Source organism: Octopus bimaculoides, chromosome 1 (genome assembly GCF_046866305.1).
Source record: "Octopus bimaculoides isolate indiv1 chromosome 1, ASM4686630v1, whole genome shotgun sequence".
In the NCBI taxonomy this organism is placed as follows: domain Eukaryota; kingdom Metazoa; phylum Mollusca; class Cephalopoda; order Octopoda; family Octopodidae; genus Octopus; species Octopus bimaculoides.
Genome location: NC_142928.1, coordinates 79,916,613 through 79,932,245, shown reverse-complemented (window position 1 = coordinate 79,932,245; position 15,633 = coordinate 79,916,613). Strand labels below are relative to the sequence as shown.

Here is a 15,633-nt window from a genome sequence, read left to right as displayed (position 1 = left end):
TAATCCGGTGGTGATGCTGGGCTTTTTTCTTTCATAGCTCCCATGGTTACTGAGATAATCTACTATAATAATACTCTTGTGTTTATGAATGAGAAAGGAAGGGGTGATGTCATACTTGGTAGTAGGATGATGAAAATTTGTACGCTGAAAAAATAAATCAAACAGCGTTTCAACTCTGTGTGAATATATGTGTGTGTGTGTATGTGCATGTACATGTGTGTGTTTGTGTGTGCGTGTGCATGCACAATGGAAGTGGGATGGTTCATCTTTGTTCGCTTAGTATTTGGGTTTATTTTTTGATTTGGTTGAATCTTGGTTGGTTTTATTTTTTTGTTGGTCAGTTATTTTTAGTGTTTTGACAGAAAAAAGTCATTCTAAAATTGGTTTTTTACATAAGCGTACCCAAATAAGTCGAATGCTTACACAGAAGAGGTTTTGCAGCCACGTCATCCAAACCGACCAGGTGTAACCGAACTTAGCTGCATATATATATATATATATATATATATATATATATATATATATATATTAGTTTATGTATATATTAATATCTCAGTTTTAAAAAAAACCTTGACAATGTAAATATGGGTAGCAAAAATCACACAAAAAAACCAGGATATCACACCTGTTTTATAGGTAGAGATACCAAGTTAAATCGATGCATTTTGAGTAGATATGAATAATAATAATAAATGGAGCAAAACGCACATAAATAAAAGTTCCTTTAATTCCTACATATGTTTCAAAATATATGTGCACTCTACTCCAAAGAAGTAAGAGCTGCTGGAATTGCACATATATTCATCGTCAGGGAACCAACATATAGAAGCAAGACAAATGCGAAATTTTGCCCTCCTCCCCCCAATTTTAATCATTTAATTTAAACCTTTAGTATAGCGTTTACAGCCCCCCTCCCGTTATAACTCTATGTAAACCAACATTCTTACTTCTAACGGTCACTTACTTGGCCATATAATATTATAATATTATAACTCGTAAGTTACCTTATCATTTCGCATTTGTCTTGCTTCTATATGTTGGTTCCTTGACGATGAATATATGTGCAATTCCAGCAGCTCTGACTTCTTTGGAGTAGAGTGCACATATTTTTGAAACATGTAGGAATTAAAGGAACTTTTATTTATATGCGTTTTGCTCCATTTATTGTTATTATTCATATATATATGTATATATATATATATATATATATATATATATATATATATGTAGTAATGCCGTGCGCATGCGTAGTCTCACGAATGCGTGGAATTCAACATACCAAGCTTTCCCGCTTTGATCTGTCTCTTTCTTGCTGGCCAGCGATTGAGCATGGACGTGTTTAGCTGTCTCTCTCCATCTTTCGGACTTACGCTCGACAGCTCACTTACATCTACATACCAACGTCCCAACAATCATGCTCACACACACAGAAGCTGTAACAACAAACAAGAGCTAAAGATATATATATATTCCACCTTAAATAAATGTTGTTTGGGTTGATAGTCTGGAGTTCAGCGTTCCGTTAATTCTTAATTTTATATAGGAAAGTCAGGTATACATCTAATGATGTATAACCCACTTTCCTATAAAGTGGTGACCCCGACGTGATTCAAACACGCAGCCAACTTGAAAAGTTCATATAACCCACTTTCCTATAAAGTGGTGACCACGACTTCCTGAGTACAGACAATCTAAATCAACTTGTGTAACTCCTATACGAACTGGTTTTCTCTATCTCAGTGTTTTAAGACTTTTCACAGTCTATACTACAGACACTTTTACTATGTTCTGTGTTTTTTCTCACACACACACTTGTGCACTCATATATTTTCTTTCCTTTCAGAAAAAACAAAAAAATCAGACTTTTACATCGCGTGATTCCAGTTTCCTGGACAGTTGTCATCACGGTTGTTTTGTCATTATCATTTCATTTGTACATTGCATGCATGTATCTCACAAGTGTACATTCATTTCTTTGATTTTTCTTTGTGTGTGTTTGTACCACATCTTGTGGGTGGTTTCGGTGGCCATCCTGCCTTAGGCGTTCCAACAGATTTCATATTATCGTGCGTTTCCGCACTGGCAAGGGAGCCCTGTAGTAATGCCGTGTGCATGCGTGGAATTCAACAACCAAGCGTTCCCGCTTCTATTCTGTCTCTTTCTTGCTGGCCAGCAATTGAGCAAGGACGTGTTTAGCTGTCTCTCTCCATCTTTCGAACTTACGCTCGACAGCTCGCTTACATCTACATACCAACGTCCCAACAACCATGCTCACACACACAGAAGACATCTCAACAAACAAGAGCTAAAGATGTATATATTAACCACCTTAAATAAATGTTGTTTAAGTTGATAGTCTGGAGTTCAGCGTTCCGTTAATTTCTTAATATTATATAGGAAAGTCAGGTATACATCTAATGATGTATAACCCACTTTCCTATATATATATATATAGAACATATATATGATATATGTATAAATATAGAGGCACAAGCATGGCCACGTTGTAAGAAGATTGCTTTTGAACCACATGATTCAGGGTTCAGACCCACTGTGTAGCATCTTGGGTAAGTGTCTTTTACTATAGCCTCAGACCAACCAAAGCCCTGTGAGTGGATTTGGTTGATGAAACCTAAAAAAAACTCTGTTGTATAGATGTGTGTGTGTGTATAGATAGATAGATAGATATGTGTGTCTTTGTGCCAGTGCTTGTTCTCTGACAACACTTGAAAACCAGTGTTGGTGGGTTTACGTCTGCATAACCTAGCAGTTTGCTAAAAGAGACTGATAGAATCAGGACCTGGTTTTAAAACAAATAAGTACTGGGATTGATTCGCTTAACTAAAAATTCTTGAAGGTGATGCTCCAGCACAGCTAGTCTATAAGATAAACATATACATTGAACTCTGTATATATGTGTATGCCTCTCTCTCTATCACACTCTTTCTCTCTCTCTCTCTGTCTGACCCATGCAAATATGGGAAAAAGTGGATGTTAAAAAGTGATATATAGAGAGAGAGGGGGAGGGGAAGAGAGAGAGAGAAAGAGAGACAACAGAAAAAATAATCATAGTTTTGTTTATATTAATAATGAATATTATTAAATAAGAATGTTGGAATTTCATCATTTTTAGAGCCCCTAAAAACTGAAGATATAATATATCTCTTTTATCAGACACAGACGTTTTCTGGGTCAAAAAAGTGAAACTGTTTTGCCTGACAAAAAGAAAAAAGTGAAACTGTTTTGCTTCTGCTAAAGAAAGGAATGAAACTATTTTTCCTCTGCCAAAAAAAAAAAGTGAAACTATTTTTCCTCTGTCAAAAAAATGTGAAACTATTTTTCATCTGCCATCAAAAAAGTGAAACTTCTTTTGCCTAAAAAATGAAACTGTTTTTGCCTCAGCCAAAAGAAGTGAAATCATTTTCTTCTACCAAAAGATTCAAAACTGTTTTTTTTTTCAGGAAAAATACAGTAAAACTGTTTTTCTGTAGCTAAAGAATGTGAAACTGTTTTTCATAACTAAAAAAATAAGTTAAATGGTTGTTTCTCTGCCAAAAAATGTAAGTGTTCTTCTTTCACCAAGACAATGAAACTTTTTTCTCAGCCAAAAAACGCGAAACTATTTTTCCTCAAAATATGTGAAACTGTTTTGCCTTTGCAAAAAAGTTAAACTGTTTTCTCTTTACCATTTGGAATTGTTATTTTTGCGGGGGAGTTTTCAAGTAATTAATTTAATTAGTCAGCCTGTTTGCCCACCTAGTCAGCAGGGTAGCATTATTCAAAAGTTACAACAATGCAACAATGTGAGGAAGTGCATTGTAACTAGCAGTGAATAACTACATCTAACAGTCTGCTCAAATTAATTAGTCAGAGGAGAAGAGTAGTGTCCATAAGGCTTTCCCAGACTGATGAGATTGTTTGAACCTCTGTAGGTTAAAACTAGCAAAAGTATTTCATTTTTCCTTCAAAATTATTCTCACCACTAATATCCTTAATAAACATACTTTGGACCACTAAACTCATACTTCTTTTAATGCTTTTATTTTCAATAAATTCTTTCAGTTATATCAGTGCATTTTCAATTATTATCTTAAAAGTATTTACAACTGTTCCTCTAGTATCCTTCACTCAGTTTAGCAAACCTGAGTAAATGAGCTGGAATATTTGAAGTGTACCAGACAAAATGTAAATATATTCCATGTATTAAGGGTGAGACATGAGGGATAATGTATGGAAACGAGACAACTAAATCTGATGGATTTGGAGTGAACAGGGGATACAACTAGATTGTGCAGAAGAATAGAGGCTCTTGTAGTTATGGTAGAAGAAACACTGAAGAAATAAAATTTGAGTCTGAAGTTATAATGAACTGGCGAATCAGTGTTTCCATCACCTCCTATCAACTTGATGAACTTCCTTTGAATGTTTAAGTGTGTGCATGTGTGTAGAAGCAGCATTTCAGATCTTTGAGCAGTATTCTATGTGTGTTTTATACAATCACATCATCAAAATCTGGAAGGTATGAGATGATTTAGGTTTTTTTAAAAAACAATGGGAATAAATAAGCATGACATATGATATAATAATCTGAATAGGAAAGAGTTAATGTAAACCAGGTACAGAGAGAGATGTGACGCCTCAGCTAACAAACAAACATTTTTCAAAATGGAAAATAAGTTCGTTGATTTTTTTTACGCATGCAAAATGTGTTATTAAAAAAAGTTATGAGGAAATGAAGTTTCGCAAGTTAGGGTTAGGAGTTTAGGATTAACTTGTACTTATTTCATTCATTTATCTCTTGAATGCTGATCAATTTATTCAACTGTCTCATATATGTAAATACAAATGTTCCAGGTTAATAAAAATATATGAGAACTAATACCATTATTAGTGTGGTCAATGTGAACATAACGCTCAGCCCACCAAATGTCGTTATTCATCAGCTATTTTACAACCCGACTACAACACTGAAGTATAATTACAGTTTAGTGCTCTATACACCCTACTCTGCGAACTTGTTTCTTCGTAACTTTTCTGAAAGATGCATATCTTTGCATGCACCAAGAATCAACCAACATATTTTCCGATTTGAAAATTTTCTATTTAGGAGCTTAAACCCCGAGATATAAGGATGGAGTTGTAATTTAGCTTAAAAACTATGGTCGAGAAAAAATATATCCTACAATTGATTATGTATGAGCTAAATTAAATGTCATAACTAGATACATCGTCCCAGCCTGGGATCTTGTACATAACCAGAAATAAAACGACTGATTACGATCGAATATCGAACTGTAGTGTAGATATTACTGAGTATAGCAGATATTCAGAAAACTATGATAGTAATATCCTACAATTTATTACACCAAAACTACGGTCGATCATTTGATATCAATTAACTTGTACAGGGTCCCTAATATTAAAATAAGACACAAATATCACTTCACACAGATTTCTTATCCAAATAGTCCCACCAACTTTCAAGTTTGTTTTATGTGATAATGAAAAAAAGCAAAACATGTTAAGGAAAATAATATTTATAAATATGAAGATATATATATTTATAAAATTTGCGAATATAACAAATAATAATGATTTCTAATATAGGCACAAAGCCAGACATTTTGATGTGGGGTAGGTATTAGGGGTATTGTTGATTAAATCCCTTCAGTACTTGAATGATAAGATTTTGAATGTTTATAAATATTTGTAACATTGGTGCAAGACTCTTACAAGGTAAATTCGATTTAAACGATCTTAGTTTTTGTCAAGTACATACTTTATTGTATATAGAAATAATGACAGGTAAAGTCGATCGAAGTCGAGACTTGAAATGTACAATAGAAATGAAAATGCATTTCTACATTCTCATTGATTGAGGATCATCGTACACGTGTGTGTGTGTGTGTTTGAACAATTAAAAGTTTAGAATGTTCCGCCTGTTCCAATTCTGTAGCATCGAAAATATTACGTAAATAATCTTTTTAACAGTCCATAGTATACGATACTAAATCTTGCAAACTATTAAGTCATAACGAACTACATGAACATAAAAGACAAAAACAAATTCATCGAAACAAAACAAAAACAAGTTAAAATAAGAATGATAAAGCTATGAACAAAACCTCGGAAGGATGAAAGAAGAATAAATGAGAGAAATGTTTTACCATATCTCGAAATCGAGCCTTGAATTTCGCGACTGTTCATCACAGAAGCCGTTGGTTCTTCGTTCGTGAAAATTTCTCGATCCATCCTGTTCTTATCAAACAATAGTTCATTAATTAATTTTTATCCTCCAATCATTGTTTTTGATAACTTTGTGTCAGTAAAAAAAAGATTACAGTTTCTAATACACCTGGAACAAACACCTCCAGTTGTTTAAAGGTCAGTTAAATCTCATGTACTGTTCGCTTCTTTCTCTGTTTATACGTGATGCGGGTCTAAAGGCGAAAGACCAATGTCCGAAAGCCAATTCTCCTGTTTTGCCCTCAAGGTATATTATTTTATACTTTGTACTCTTGTTCGTTGTTTGTCATGAGTGTGTATATGTGTGTGTGTGTCTGTATAAAAGCTAGTTTGTTTATGCGCGCACGCGTGTCTACTTGTATAAAAGGTAGTTTGTGTATTGTGTGTATTTGGACAGATGATAGTTTAGTTAGTTATGAAACACTTTATTTTCGTGACAACTCACCCAACAAGTACTTATTTATTTCTGATGTGCTTGTCATTGAAAAATAATAATAATAATTTTCATTCTCAAAAACACAACACAAACCTATTTTTAGTTTACAAATTAGGTACAGCAATTTTCAAAAGCTTATCTACCGAATCAGTTTAATCATGTACAATTTTATTTGAAAATATATCTGCAGTTAATCCTAAATGTAATTAAATCCACAGAGGACAACAAACGAAAGCAATCATCCAAATGTAGTAGCACCTAATTAAATATGTTTAATATCAACGAGTTTATTTCAAAACTCAAATCGAATAAAAATGAACAGAATGTCATCGGTCAATATTCTTTGTCAATATTAACGCGGAGAAGGTAGTCGTTCCATGTGTTTTTGCTTTTGACCCCCCCCCCCCCGTTCTCTCCCCCGCGCTCCCCCCTCTCTCTCTCTCATTCAACTTTTTCTCTTGATCCACAGAATTCCCGTCTTTGTACAGGGAAGTTTGTGTAAATATAAAGTACTTTTCTCAAGACATCTTTTTTGTTAAGTATTAATATTAGATGCATGTAAGTTTCTCCAATATTCAGACAAGTGATTGTCATTCATTGGCTGTGAAGAAATACATGTACATGTCGTAGACCTGGTGATTAATCATTGTTAGTTCTTGTCGAGGTGGCAATCAAAGGTAAAAGGCCACACTGATTTGATCACCTGTAACTTAAGGACAGATGACTAAAGAAAATATTATTCTCCAGCTAGATGACAGCTGCCTTTAGGAGGCATCCTATTGTTCAAGATTCTTATCATTATCAACATGTGAATCAACCTGTTGCTGGCTGACAAAATATCATCCAGCCTCCTCTGACTCATCTCAACGATGAAAATTATTTGGTTTGTTGTTATTTAGAATATTTTACAAGGTTTAGATACACACACTTCTTCGTTGAAATTAACACTCCTCATCATATGTCTACTACAAACTGTCTAAGTAATTCTAGGGTTCACCACGCATCTATACCGATAGCATGTAGCCATTAAAATGAGAGGAAGAAAATCATTATTAATTAATTGAAATGGTCATTTATTTTCATCGTTATAATGTAAGATACAACTTTTTTCGAGTTGTTACACAATGATAATTTGCCCTTCTGTTATTCAATCTGTAAGTAGTTAAATTCATCTTTTGTTGACTGATAGAAGACTGATGGGAAAAGGAGTGAGAGAAAGAGTTAGAGTCTACCTCTTTGGCCTGACAAGAAGATAGGGTGAAAGTTGTATTGTTGCGCGATGACAAGCCATAAGTGAAGGGAGAGAAATAGATGCTCTTCAGCTACGCACCAAGTGATCAGAGAGAGAGAGAGAGATTTTGAGTTCTGCATTTATATTTTTTCTAACTAAATTAGATCATACTCGACAAAGCATTTTCCGTCTCTTATCTTCCTGATCCTATCTAATCCAAGAATGGGTTAGACGATAAAAACCTTACTGAATGTGACAGTTGACTTACATTAATTTCTTAAGGTAAAAGCTGAGAACAATAGGAAAAGAACTTGTTGAAAAATGTAGATTCGGTTTCGATTCCTGGTTTAGAATGTAGAAAACTATTCGTTACACAACCATAAAAGAAAGATTCGGAAATCAATTGGGATGACAAGGTGGTTGAAAGTTTGTGTGATTATAAATTCCAGTGTGACAGAATTACCACTTGCGAGGCATTTTCAGGATTTAGTGTCTTATTTTCAAGTTATTTTCCAAAAATGTCACGATGATGTTTTTGTACTGACAAGCATAACCTATTGGAATGATTATTGCAAAAACAATGAAGACAAATGGTATTTAATTAGTAATCGTTAATTGAAATTGCATGACGAAATCGCATGACGAAATCGCACAAGAAAGACAAGTTGCGTGAATGTATCTTTATTTATGAAAACTCCTTTCCGTCACTTATAGGAAGCGCACGGAACGCTCTAGCTTCTGGCCTTACTGGTACTTGATTCGCATACATAAGGAGAATAGACGGTGACTTCCTCATTCGGGTAACACATGCGAACCTGTGCTTGCTCATTGGTAGTTTAATGCGCTTTCATTATTTGTAAACGAGCTGCTGTCTTCGTGAAGGTTTCGTTGCTTTATATGCTTCGTCAGAGACACAGGTGTTTTTCATCTACTTTCTATTCAGCTGTTTTTCATCCACGCTCTTCTACTGTTCAACTGCTGCTTTCTCCGTGTTCAATCTGAACAAAAAGATGAATGATAAACATGATTGTTTAAATATGACAATTCAGAACAGTCTAACAGAACAGAAAAAACCCTAGGAAGCAGGTATGCTTGTTTCACAGAGTTTCTGTGAGTCACATAGAACTGTGTGATTCTGTCACGGCCTGTACATATAACATGGAGACAGGAATATCACTAAAACATTTTTGTTTTCTTAGCAAAAAGGGCGACGTAATTTAATCCATAATTTGTGGACGCAACAAAAGTTTTCGATGTTTGCTGTAACGGAATCACAAAATATGCAAACACGATGAAATTCAGTGGCCGAATTTGTCGGGACAAAAGAGTCGCATGAAAACTAATCTGAAGTAAATCTTCGATCCATGACATGCTATGTCTTATGGTCTTTCCAACGATATCACGCAGGTACATCTTACCTTGCGAATGAGTTGTATCTGGATTTAATGTACTGCAGGCACTTCGAAAAGTACGCTTATAAAACTTTGCAGGTACGATCCAAATGTATTGTCATCATAAATTCGCAACGAATGTAAGCTCAACCATTATCATTTTAAAACGTTAAAAACACAAAATTTGATGTTTTACAGTAATGATAAATTAATTCTAAGTAAACAAAAATTATTTTTTGCAACGCTTGTTTGGTTTTACGTGAAATTCATGTGATGGTCTTATATATATATAAGAGAGTTTGCGTGTGTGTGTGCGCGCGCGTATATTCCATATGTATTTCAAAACCAAGTTGCCGTTTTTGACGTATGGGGTATCAAGATTCATTAAGCTTTTGGCTACCAACTCCGTAATTTAGCGGTTCGGCAAAAGACACTGATAGAGTAAGAATCAAGCTTTAAAACTAAGTACTAGGGTCGATTTGTTCGACTAAATCCCTTCAAAGTGGTGCCTAAGCATGGCCGCGGTCCAAGCAAGCACTATTCGATTATTGCTGTTGATTAGCTTGAGTCAGCCCTAGTCAAGTAAGCCTATGGTCAAAAGTATTCCAGTCATGATTATTTCATCATATTTTTGGTATAGTCTATCTAGGACTGCATTAACCAATGTTTCAGATCCTCTTTTTAAGGCAGTAGGGAGATTTCACTGCTTTTTATTTTCGTAAGTTAATTGAACACGTAAAGCAGGCATGGGTAACCGTTTTCGAGAAGCGGGATGCATGATACATGGCTCATTTCACTGGTCAACAAAATTAAATGTATTCTACTCATTATGAATGCAAACCAACAATTATAAACAAATTTTTCATGCTGATTTCAAAATTTCACTCAATTTGTATGCAGTACGTATCAGGTTCTCGGTAGAAACATGAAAATATTTACATATTTGTATATATGAAATCATTAACATAATAAATAAGGTCATATTATGTTTAGAAGGTAAATGAGTTTATTGAGTTAAAAATCATCACTATCATTCTACAAAGAGTGAATATACAAAAAATGGGTCAGACAAAACAGACAAAGTAAGAACAACGGAGTTAGAAACATTGTGATTTGGGTTTCCTGCGATGTTCCTGATCTGGTAAACTGTTGTAAGGGACTGTGTAATGTGAGATGACGAGGATGGCACCTTTGTACCATATCACACGGTCGTTACAATAAAGAGAATTAGATAAAACATACAAGTGTCTGAGGGGAAAAGAAACACAGCCGAATAGAATGATTAAGAGAACATTTATTGACATGTTAACATGTGTGTCTGTGTGTGCATCATGTATACAGAATAATAGACAGGCCGTCATGAGAACAAAATGTATGCGCGTGTTAAGAACATATAAGGATGGCAATGAAGAAGGAGACAGTGAAAAAGTCCATGAGCCATCGAAGTGAGAAGTAAGTTCATAGGCACAAGAAGGATGAATAATACCAGTTCGTAGTCAGTCGTACACCGTGGTTGAAATACTGTATCAAGAAGTCACGGCCATAATGCTGAGCCGATTACAGGTACATGTCCGTGAAGTCGTCTATGTGATGCTGCCTTCTGGGTCACTTGATACAGGAGTTCATACAGGTTGTATATTCGTTGTTGATCCGTAGTGAAATAATTCACGAACAGGGAAATGTTGGAACCTGGGCGAGTTGCTTGCTGAGTCGTGTACTTAGAGAGATGATGTTAACGACGTTAAGGACATGATGGTGGCAACGAAGAAGGAGGGGATCTTTTTTTAAAACGGGGGCCACATTTTTCATTAATGTTTTACGTAGTGCTTTTGGTACCGAAAGACTTTCAAACTTCGTATACTTATCTATTTTGTGTTATTGAACAGAAAACTATTTTTGTATTCGAATTTATTTCATGTAAAAAATTGTCTTATTTCGATAATTTCAACCAATCACTGACGTCCATTCAGCCGATATATATTAAGTGCCGACTACATAAACAAACGATTCTTCGTTTTATTTGCTTTTTTCATTTTAAATTTGCTTTAACCCTAACCCTAACCCTAACCCTAACCCTAACTCTAACCCTAGGGTTAGGGTTAGGGTTAGAGTTAGGGTTAGGGTTAATTGTTTCAGAATCGTTTGTTTATGTAGTCGGCACTTAATGTATATCGGCTGAATGGACGTCAGTGATTGGTTGAAATTACAGAAATACGACAACTTTAACATGGAATAATTTATGGATTTCTTTTTTTTTAAAGAAGACTAAGAGAAAAAGATGTTTTATATGACACATTCTACCAGTGTTCCAAGTTTCAAAGTGTTTCGTTAATGAAAAATGTGGCCCCCGTTTTAAAAAAGATCCGAAGGAGGTTGCCGTAATACTGCTGAACGAAGTTGGTAAGTCTCAATTCCTGAAGCCTTCGTACCGTTTCTCCATAGCACTAATGTCCTGGTGAAATCTTTTACCATGTTCGTCAGACACTCCTCCAAGATTATCTGCGAAGAAAGCCAGATGGCAGTCCAGGAAGTGAACTTTCAGTGACATGCGACAACCCATTTTTGAGTAACATTTCAGAAGATTCTTGATGTCATCCTTGTAGTCCATTGCCTTCTTGCTGCTCAAGAAATTCTCACAGATCCAATTGAAAGCATTCCATGCAGGCAGTTCCAGTTCATCCAGTGTTGTCTTGAAGTTGACATCTTTGAGTACTTCTCTAAGTTGGGGTCCGACAAAGATACCCTCTTTCAACTTCGCCTGCGTGATTTTGGGAAACTTTTCTACAATATACTCAAATCCTCTGGCATTTCTCTTCGCTAGTGTCTTTACAAACTGTTTCATCAGTCCAAGTTTTATGTTCAAATGAGGCAATAGGACATTACATGGATCTACAAGAGGTGTATTCTTGACGCTAGATAGTCCTGGCTGGTATGATGTTCTTGTCTGCTAGTTTGATTCTGAATAATATCTGTCAGTTGCCCGACTATCCCATAGACACAAGAAACAACAGTATTTTCTGAAACTTGACTGCATTCCCATTAACATTCTAATGACTTTTAAATCTCCACATATTTTCCATGTGTATCTTTCATAGGCAATGGCATGAAGTAAAAGTTCTATATTCTCATATAATTCATGAAAATGAACGGAGTGTGCAATAGGAATGGAGGGCTTCAAATTACCATTATGGAGAACTACAGCTTTTAAACTTCGTTTTGAAGTGTCAATAAACAAACGCCACTCTGTAGGTTCATGATTTTGTGATAATCATTTGAAAAGTCCATCGATGTTACTGTAAAAGAAAAACACGTTTGTAGAACCACATTTCTCTGCCGAAAATAAGTTATACGGACACCGTGCTCTAGCAGATACTTCTTCAGTCTTGATGCCAACAGTTCTGCTTTATCTTTTGAGAGGGATAGGTCTCTGACAAGGTCATTCATTTCAGCTCGGGAAAATTTCTGAGGTTCAAAGCTATCGTGACAGTCAGCATCATCGTCTGATGTTTCAATACTATCATCTGGTGGAACTGGAATTGGCAGACTTCCATTGTAAGGCACAGGTCTCGTTGTAGAATCCAATTTGGGATACACAATTTTGTGTTTATTTTTCATAGAAATTCTGTGACATTTACTTTGCAAAAATAAAATGGTCTTTCGGCTCCCTCCATATCATTGGAATGGCAAAAGGCATGGACTTATTATTATTATTGAACCAGTCACGTAAACCATTTGAGCAAGCTGAGCAGATAAAATGTGGTGCCCATAACTTGCCCTGATCTGCAAGAGGACAGTCAAAGTGTAGCTTATAAATCTTCTTGATCTCTGGTGTTATTGTACGTCTTTGAGCTTTCACAATAAATTGTCCAGATTTCTATACTCTCTATAGACGATTTCTATACTCTCTATAGATTTCTATACTCTCTATAGACGATTTCTATACTCTCTTGACATCGTTAACACTATAAAAGAAGTAAGGAAATAGATACAAACGGTTATACTTATATTGAATTTGAGATGATGAAATATTTCATCAGACCAATTCTGACTGGACAATTTGAGATGTTGAAATACCTATTTCATCAGACCTGATTGGTTAATTTAAGATGGTGAAATATTGCATCTGAAATATATGCAGCAATGAATAATGAAGTTTATTTTAAAGGTATGCTTCCATGATGTAAATGAAATACATGCATACATGACATTAATTGGAATTTCTATATAAAGCATGAGCTAAAACCAAAAAACTTTCTCATCTTGAAAACTGTACGTCTAATTGTATATTTGAAATCAGCATTAAAAACTACACTTGGTACACCTTGACATATGCTTGATGAAAAATACTTGTTCACCGGTGTTATTAGGCAGGTTATGTTACTAAAAAAACTGATGTGTGCCATTCAATTCGCCCATGACTGACGTAGAGACTTTGTTGACTGGTGTATCTGGCTGGCTGGCTGGCTGGTTGATTGGCTGGTTGATTGGCTGGTTGATTGGCTGGCTGGTTGACTGGTTGGCATAACTGTATAGCCTTCCTTGTTTGGATTGAAAAACTTCTTCCCATGCTATTTTTATTTGTGGTGGTGAAGTCGACGACACAGAAGATATAACTCATATCTATTGGGTTGTCCGGAAAGTTCGTGCCGATTTTTAAAGGGAAAAAAAAAAGGTCAATAAATACTTGCCATTACATTTTTAATCAACCAAATATGAACCATTTTGTTGCACAATGCGTCTCCATCTTTCCTTTAACTTGAAAATACCCTCTTCCCTGAACTGAGGTGGTTTCATGGCAAATAAGTCGAAAGGTAAGCTACTATAAATCGGCACAAACTTTCCAGACAACCCAATAAAAACAAAGCTGAGAGAGGTTTGCTATTATCGGTGACACGAACAGCATTTGAAACAGCAGAATCAGTAATTCCAAGGACATTCGTTAACGAACTACATTAAAAAAAATAATAAGATACTTTAATTAAAAATTGTCGGTGTTTTGAAATGGACTCTTCCTCTCTATATCTCTTGCCCAGAAAAGCACAGACACATAAAAATGATCGAAGTGCGTTGAGCTTCAATGCAATAAAATTACACGAATTTCGTGATTGTGTCGGTCAGTGAGTTTAGATTACTTTCATTTGTTATAAAGAACAAAACTAAGGAGGCCACATTTTTCATTAACGAAACACTTTGAAACTTGGAACACTGGTAGAATGTGTCATATAAAACATCTTTTTCTCTTAGTCTTCTTTAAAAAAACAGAAATCCCTAAGTTATCCCATGTTAAAGTTGTCGTATTTCTGTAATTTCAACCAATCACTGACGTCCATTCAGCCGATATACATTAAGTGCCGACTACATAAACAAACGATTCTGAAACAATTCTATCGGTGATAGGGTTAGGGTAAAACAGCAAATTTAAAAAGAAAAAAGCAAATAAAACGAAGAAAAAAAAAGAAAATGAAAAAAGCAAATAAAACGAAGCTATGGCTTAATCAGCCAAAGGAGTAAATATAAACAACTGAATACTTGTCAGTGATTGGTTGAAATTATCGAAATAAGACAATTTTTTACATGAAATAAATTCGAATACAAAATTATTTTTCTGTTCTATAACACAAAATAGATAAGTATACGAAGTTTGAAAGTCTTTCGGTACCAAAAACACTACGTAAAACATTAATGAAAAATGTGGCCCCCGTTTTAAAAAAGATCCTGTTAAGATCAAATATATGTATTTCTTATGTACTTTCATTTGTATGTTCTTTGAAAATTACACACACACACACATACACATGCTCATACACCAACGGTTCTCTGTACGAACAAATTGAATAACAACCGTTTTTTTTTTAAAGAAAATTTAACTCGCATAACCTGAAATGTGATGAACGAATATATATATTCAGTAAACGAAATTTAAACTACGAATGAATTACGCGCGCATATACGTGGCTGGGAAAACCATGTACGAATTTCCAGTAGCTTGCATGTTTTCATATTTTATTTTTTGTTAAACTTATCAATAGATCAACATAGGCAAAACAATGAAAAACGCGCGCACGCACCCAGGTATTTAATGTGTGTATGTATGCATGCATGTATGTATGTATGTTTGTATGTATGTATGTACGTACGTGTGTGTGTATTTACTATTGGTGAATTGACTGATATGACATTTATGCGGAGATTAGAGTGAGGCTTGGAACGGATTATGTTCGTATATAGAAACCCCACAGTATGAATGTTGGCATGTGTGTATGTGTGTTAAATAAAATGAGCCAACAAAACCAAAGCAATATGAAATTTATAGGACATTTATAAAAAGA

The 15,633-nt window shown here is 34.9% G+C and overlaps 2 protein-coding genes across 2 annotated transcripts in view; both read right to left on the bottom strand.

The window, feature by feature from the left end:
- LOC106867577 (natural resistance-associated macrophage protein 2) overlaps nucleotides 1-6,548 on the bottom strand; it is an 80,985-nt gene extending 74,437 nt beyond the window's left edge. Inside the window, exon 1 of the mRNA XM_014912485.3 lies at nucleotides 6,168-6,548. Within this exon, the coding sequence (XP_014767971.1) occupies nucleotides 6,168-6,252 (85 nt within the window). The 5' untranslated portion in view covers nucleotides 6,253-6,548. The remainder of the gene's footprint in view (nucleotides 1-6,167) is intronic.
- Nucleotides 6,549-7,124: 576 nt separating this feature from the next.
- Nucleotides 7,125-15,014, bottom strand: LOC149137598 (uncharacterized). Its single transcript, XM_089352660.1, has 2 exons — nucleotides 10,791-15,014; nucleotides 7,125-8,911 (listed from the first exon to the last, which is right to left on the bottom strand). The coding sequence occupies exon 1, from the start codon at nucleotides 12,144-12,146 to the stop codon at nucleotides 11,712-11,714; it is 435 nt and encodes a 144-aa protein (XP_089208786.1). The 5' UTR covers nucleotides 12,147-15,014; the 3' UTR covers nucleotides 7,125-8,911; nucleotides 10,791-11,711.
- Nucleotides 15,015-15,633: the final 619 nt, after the last annotated feature.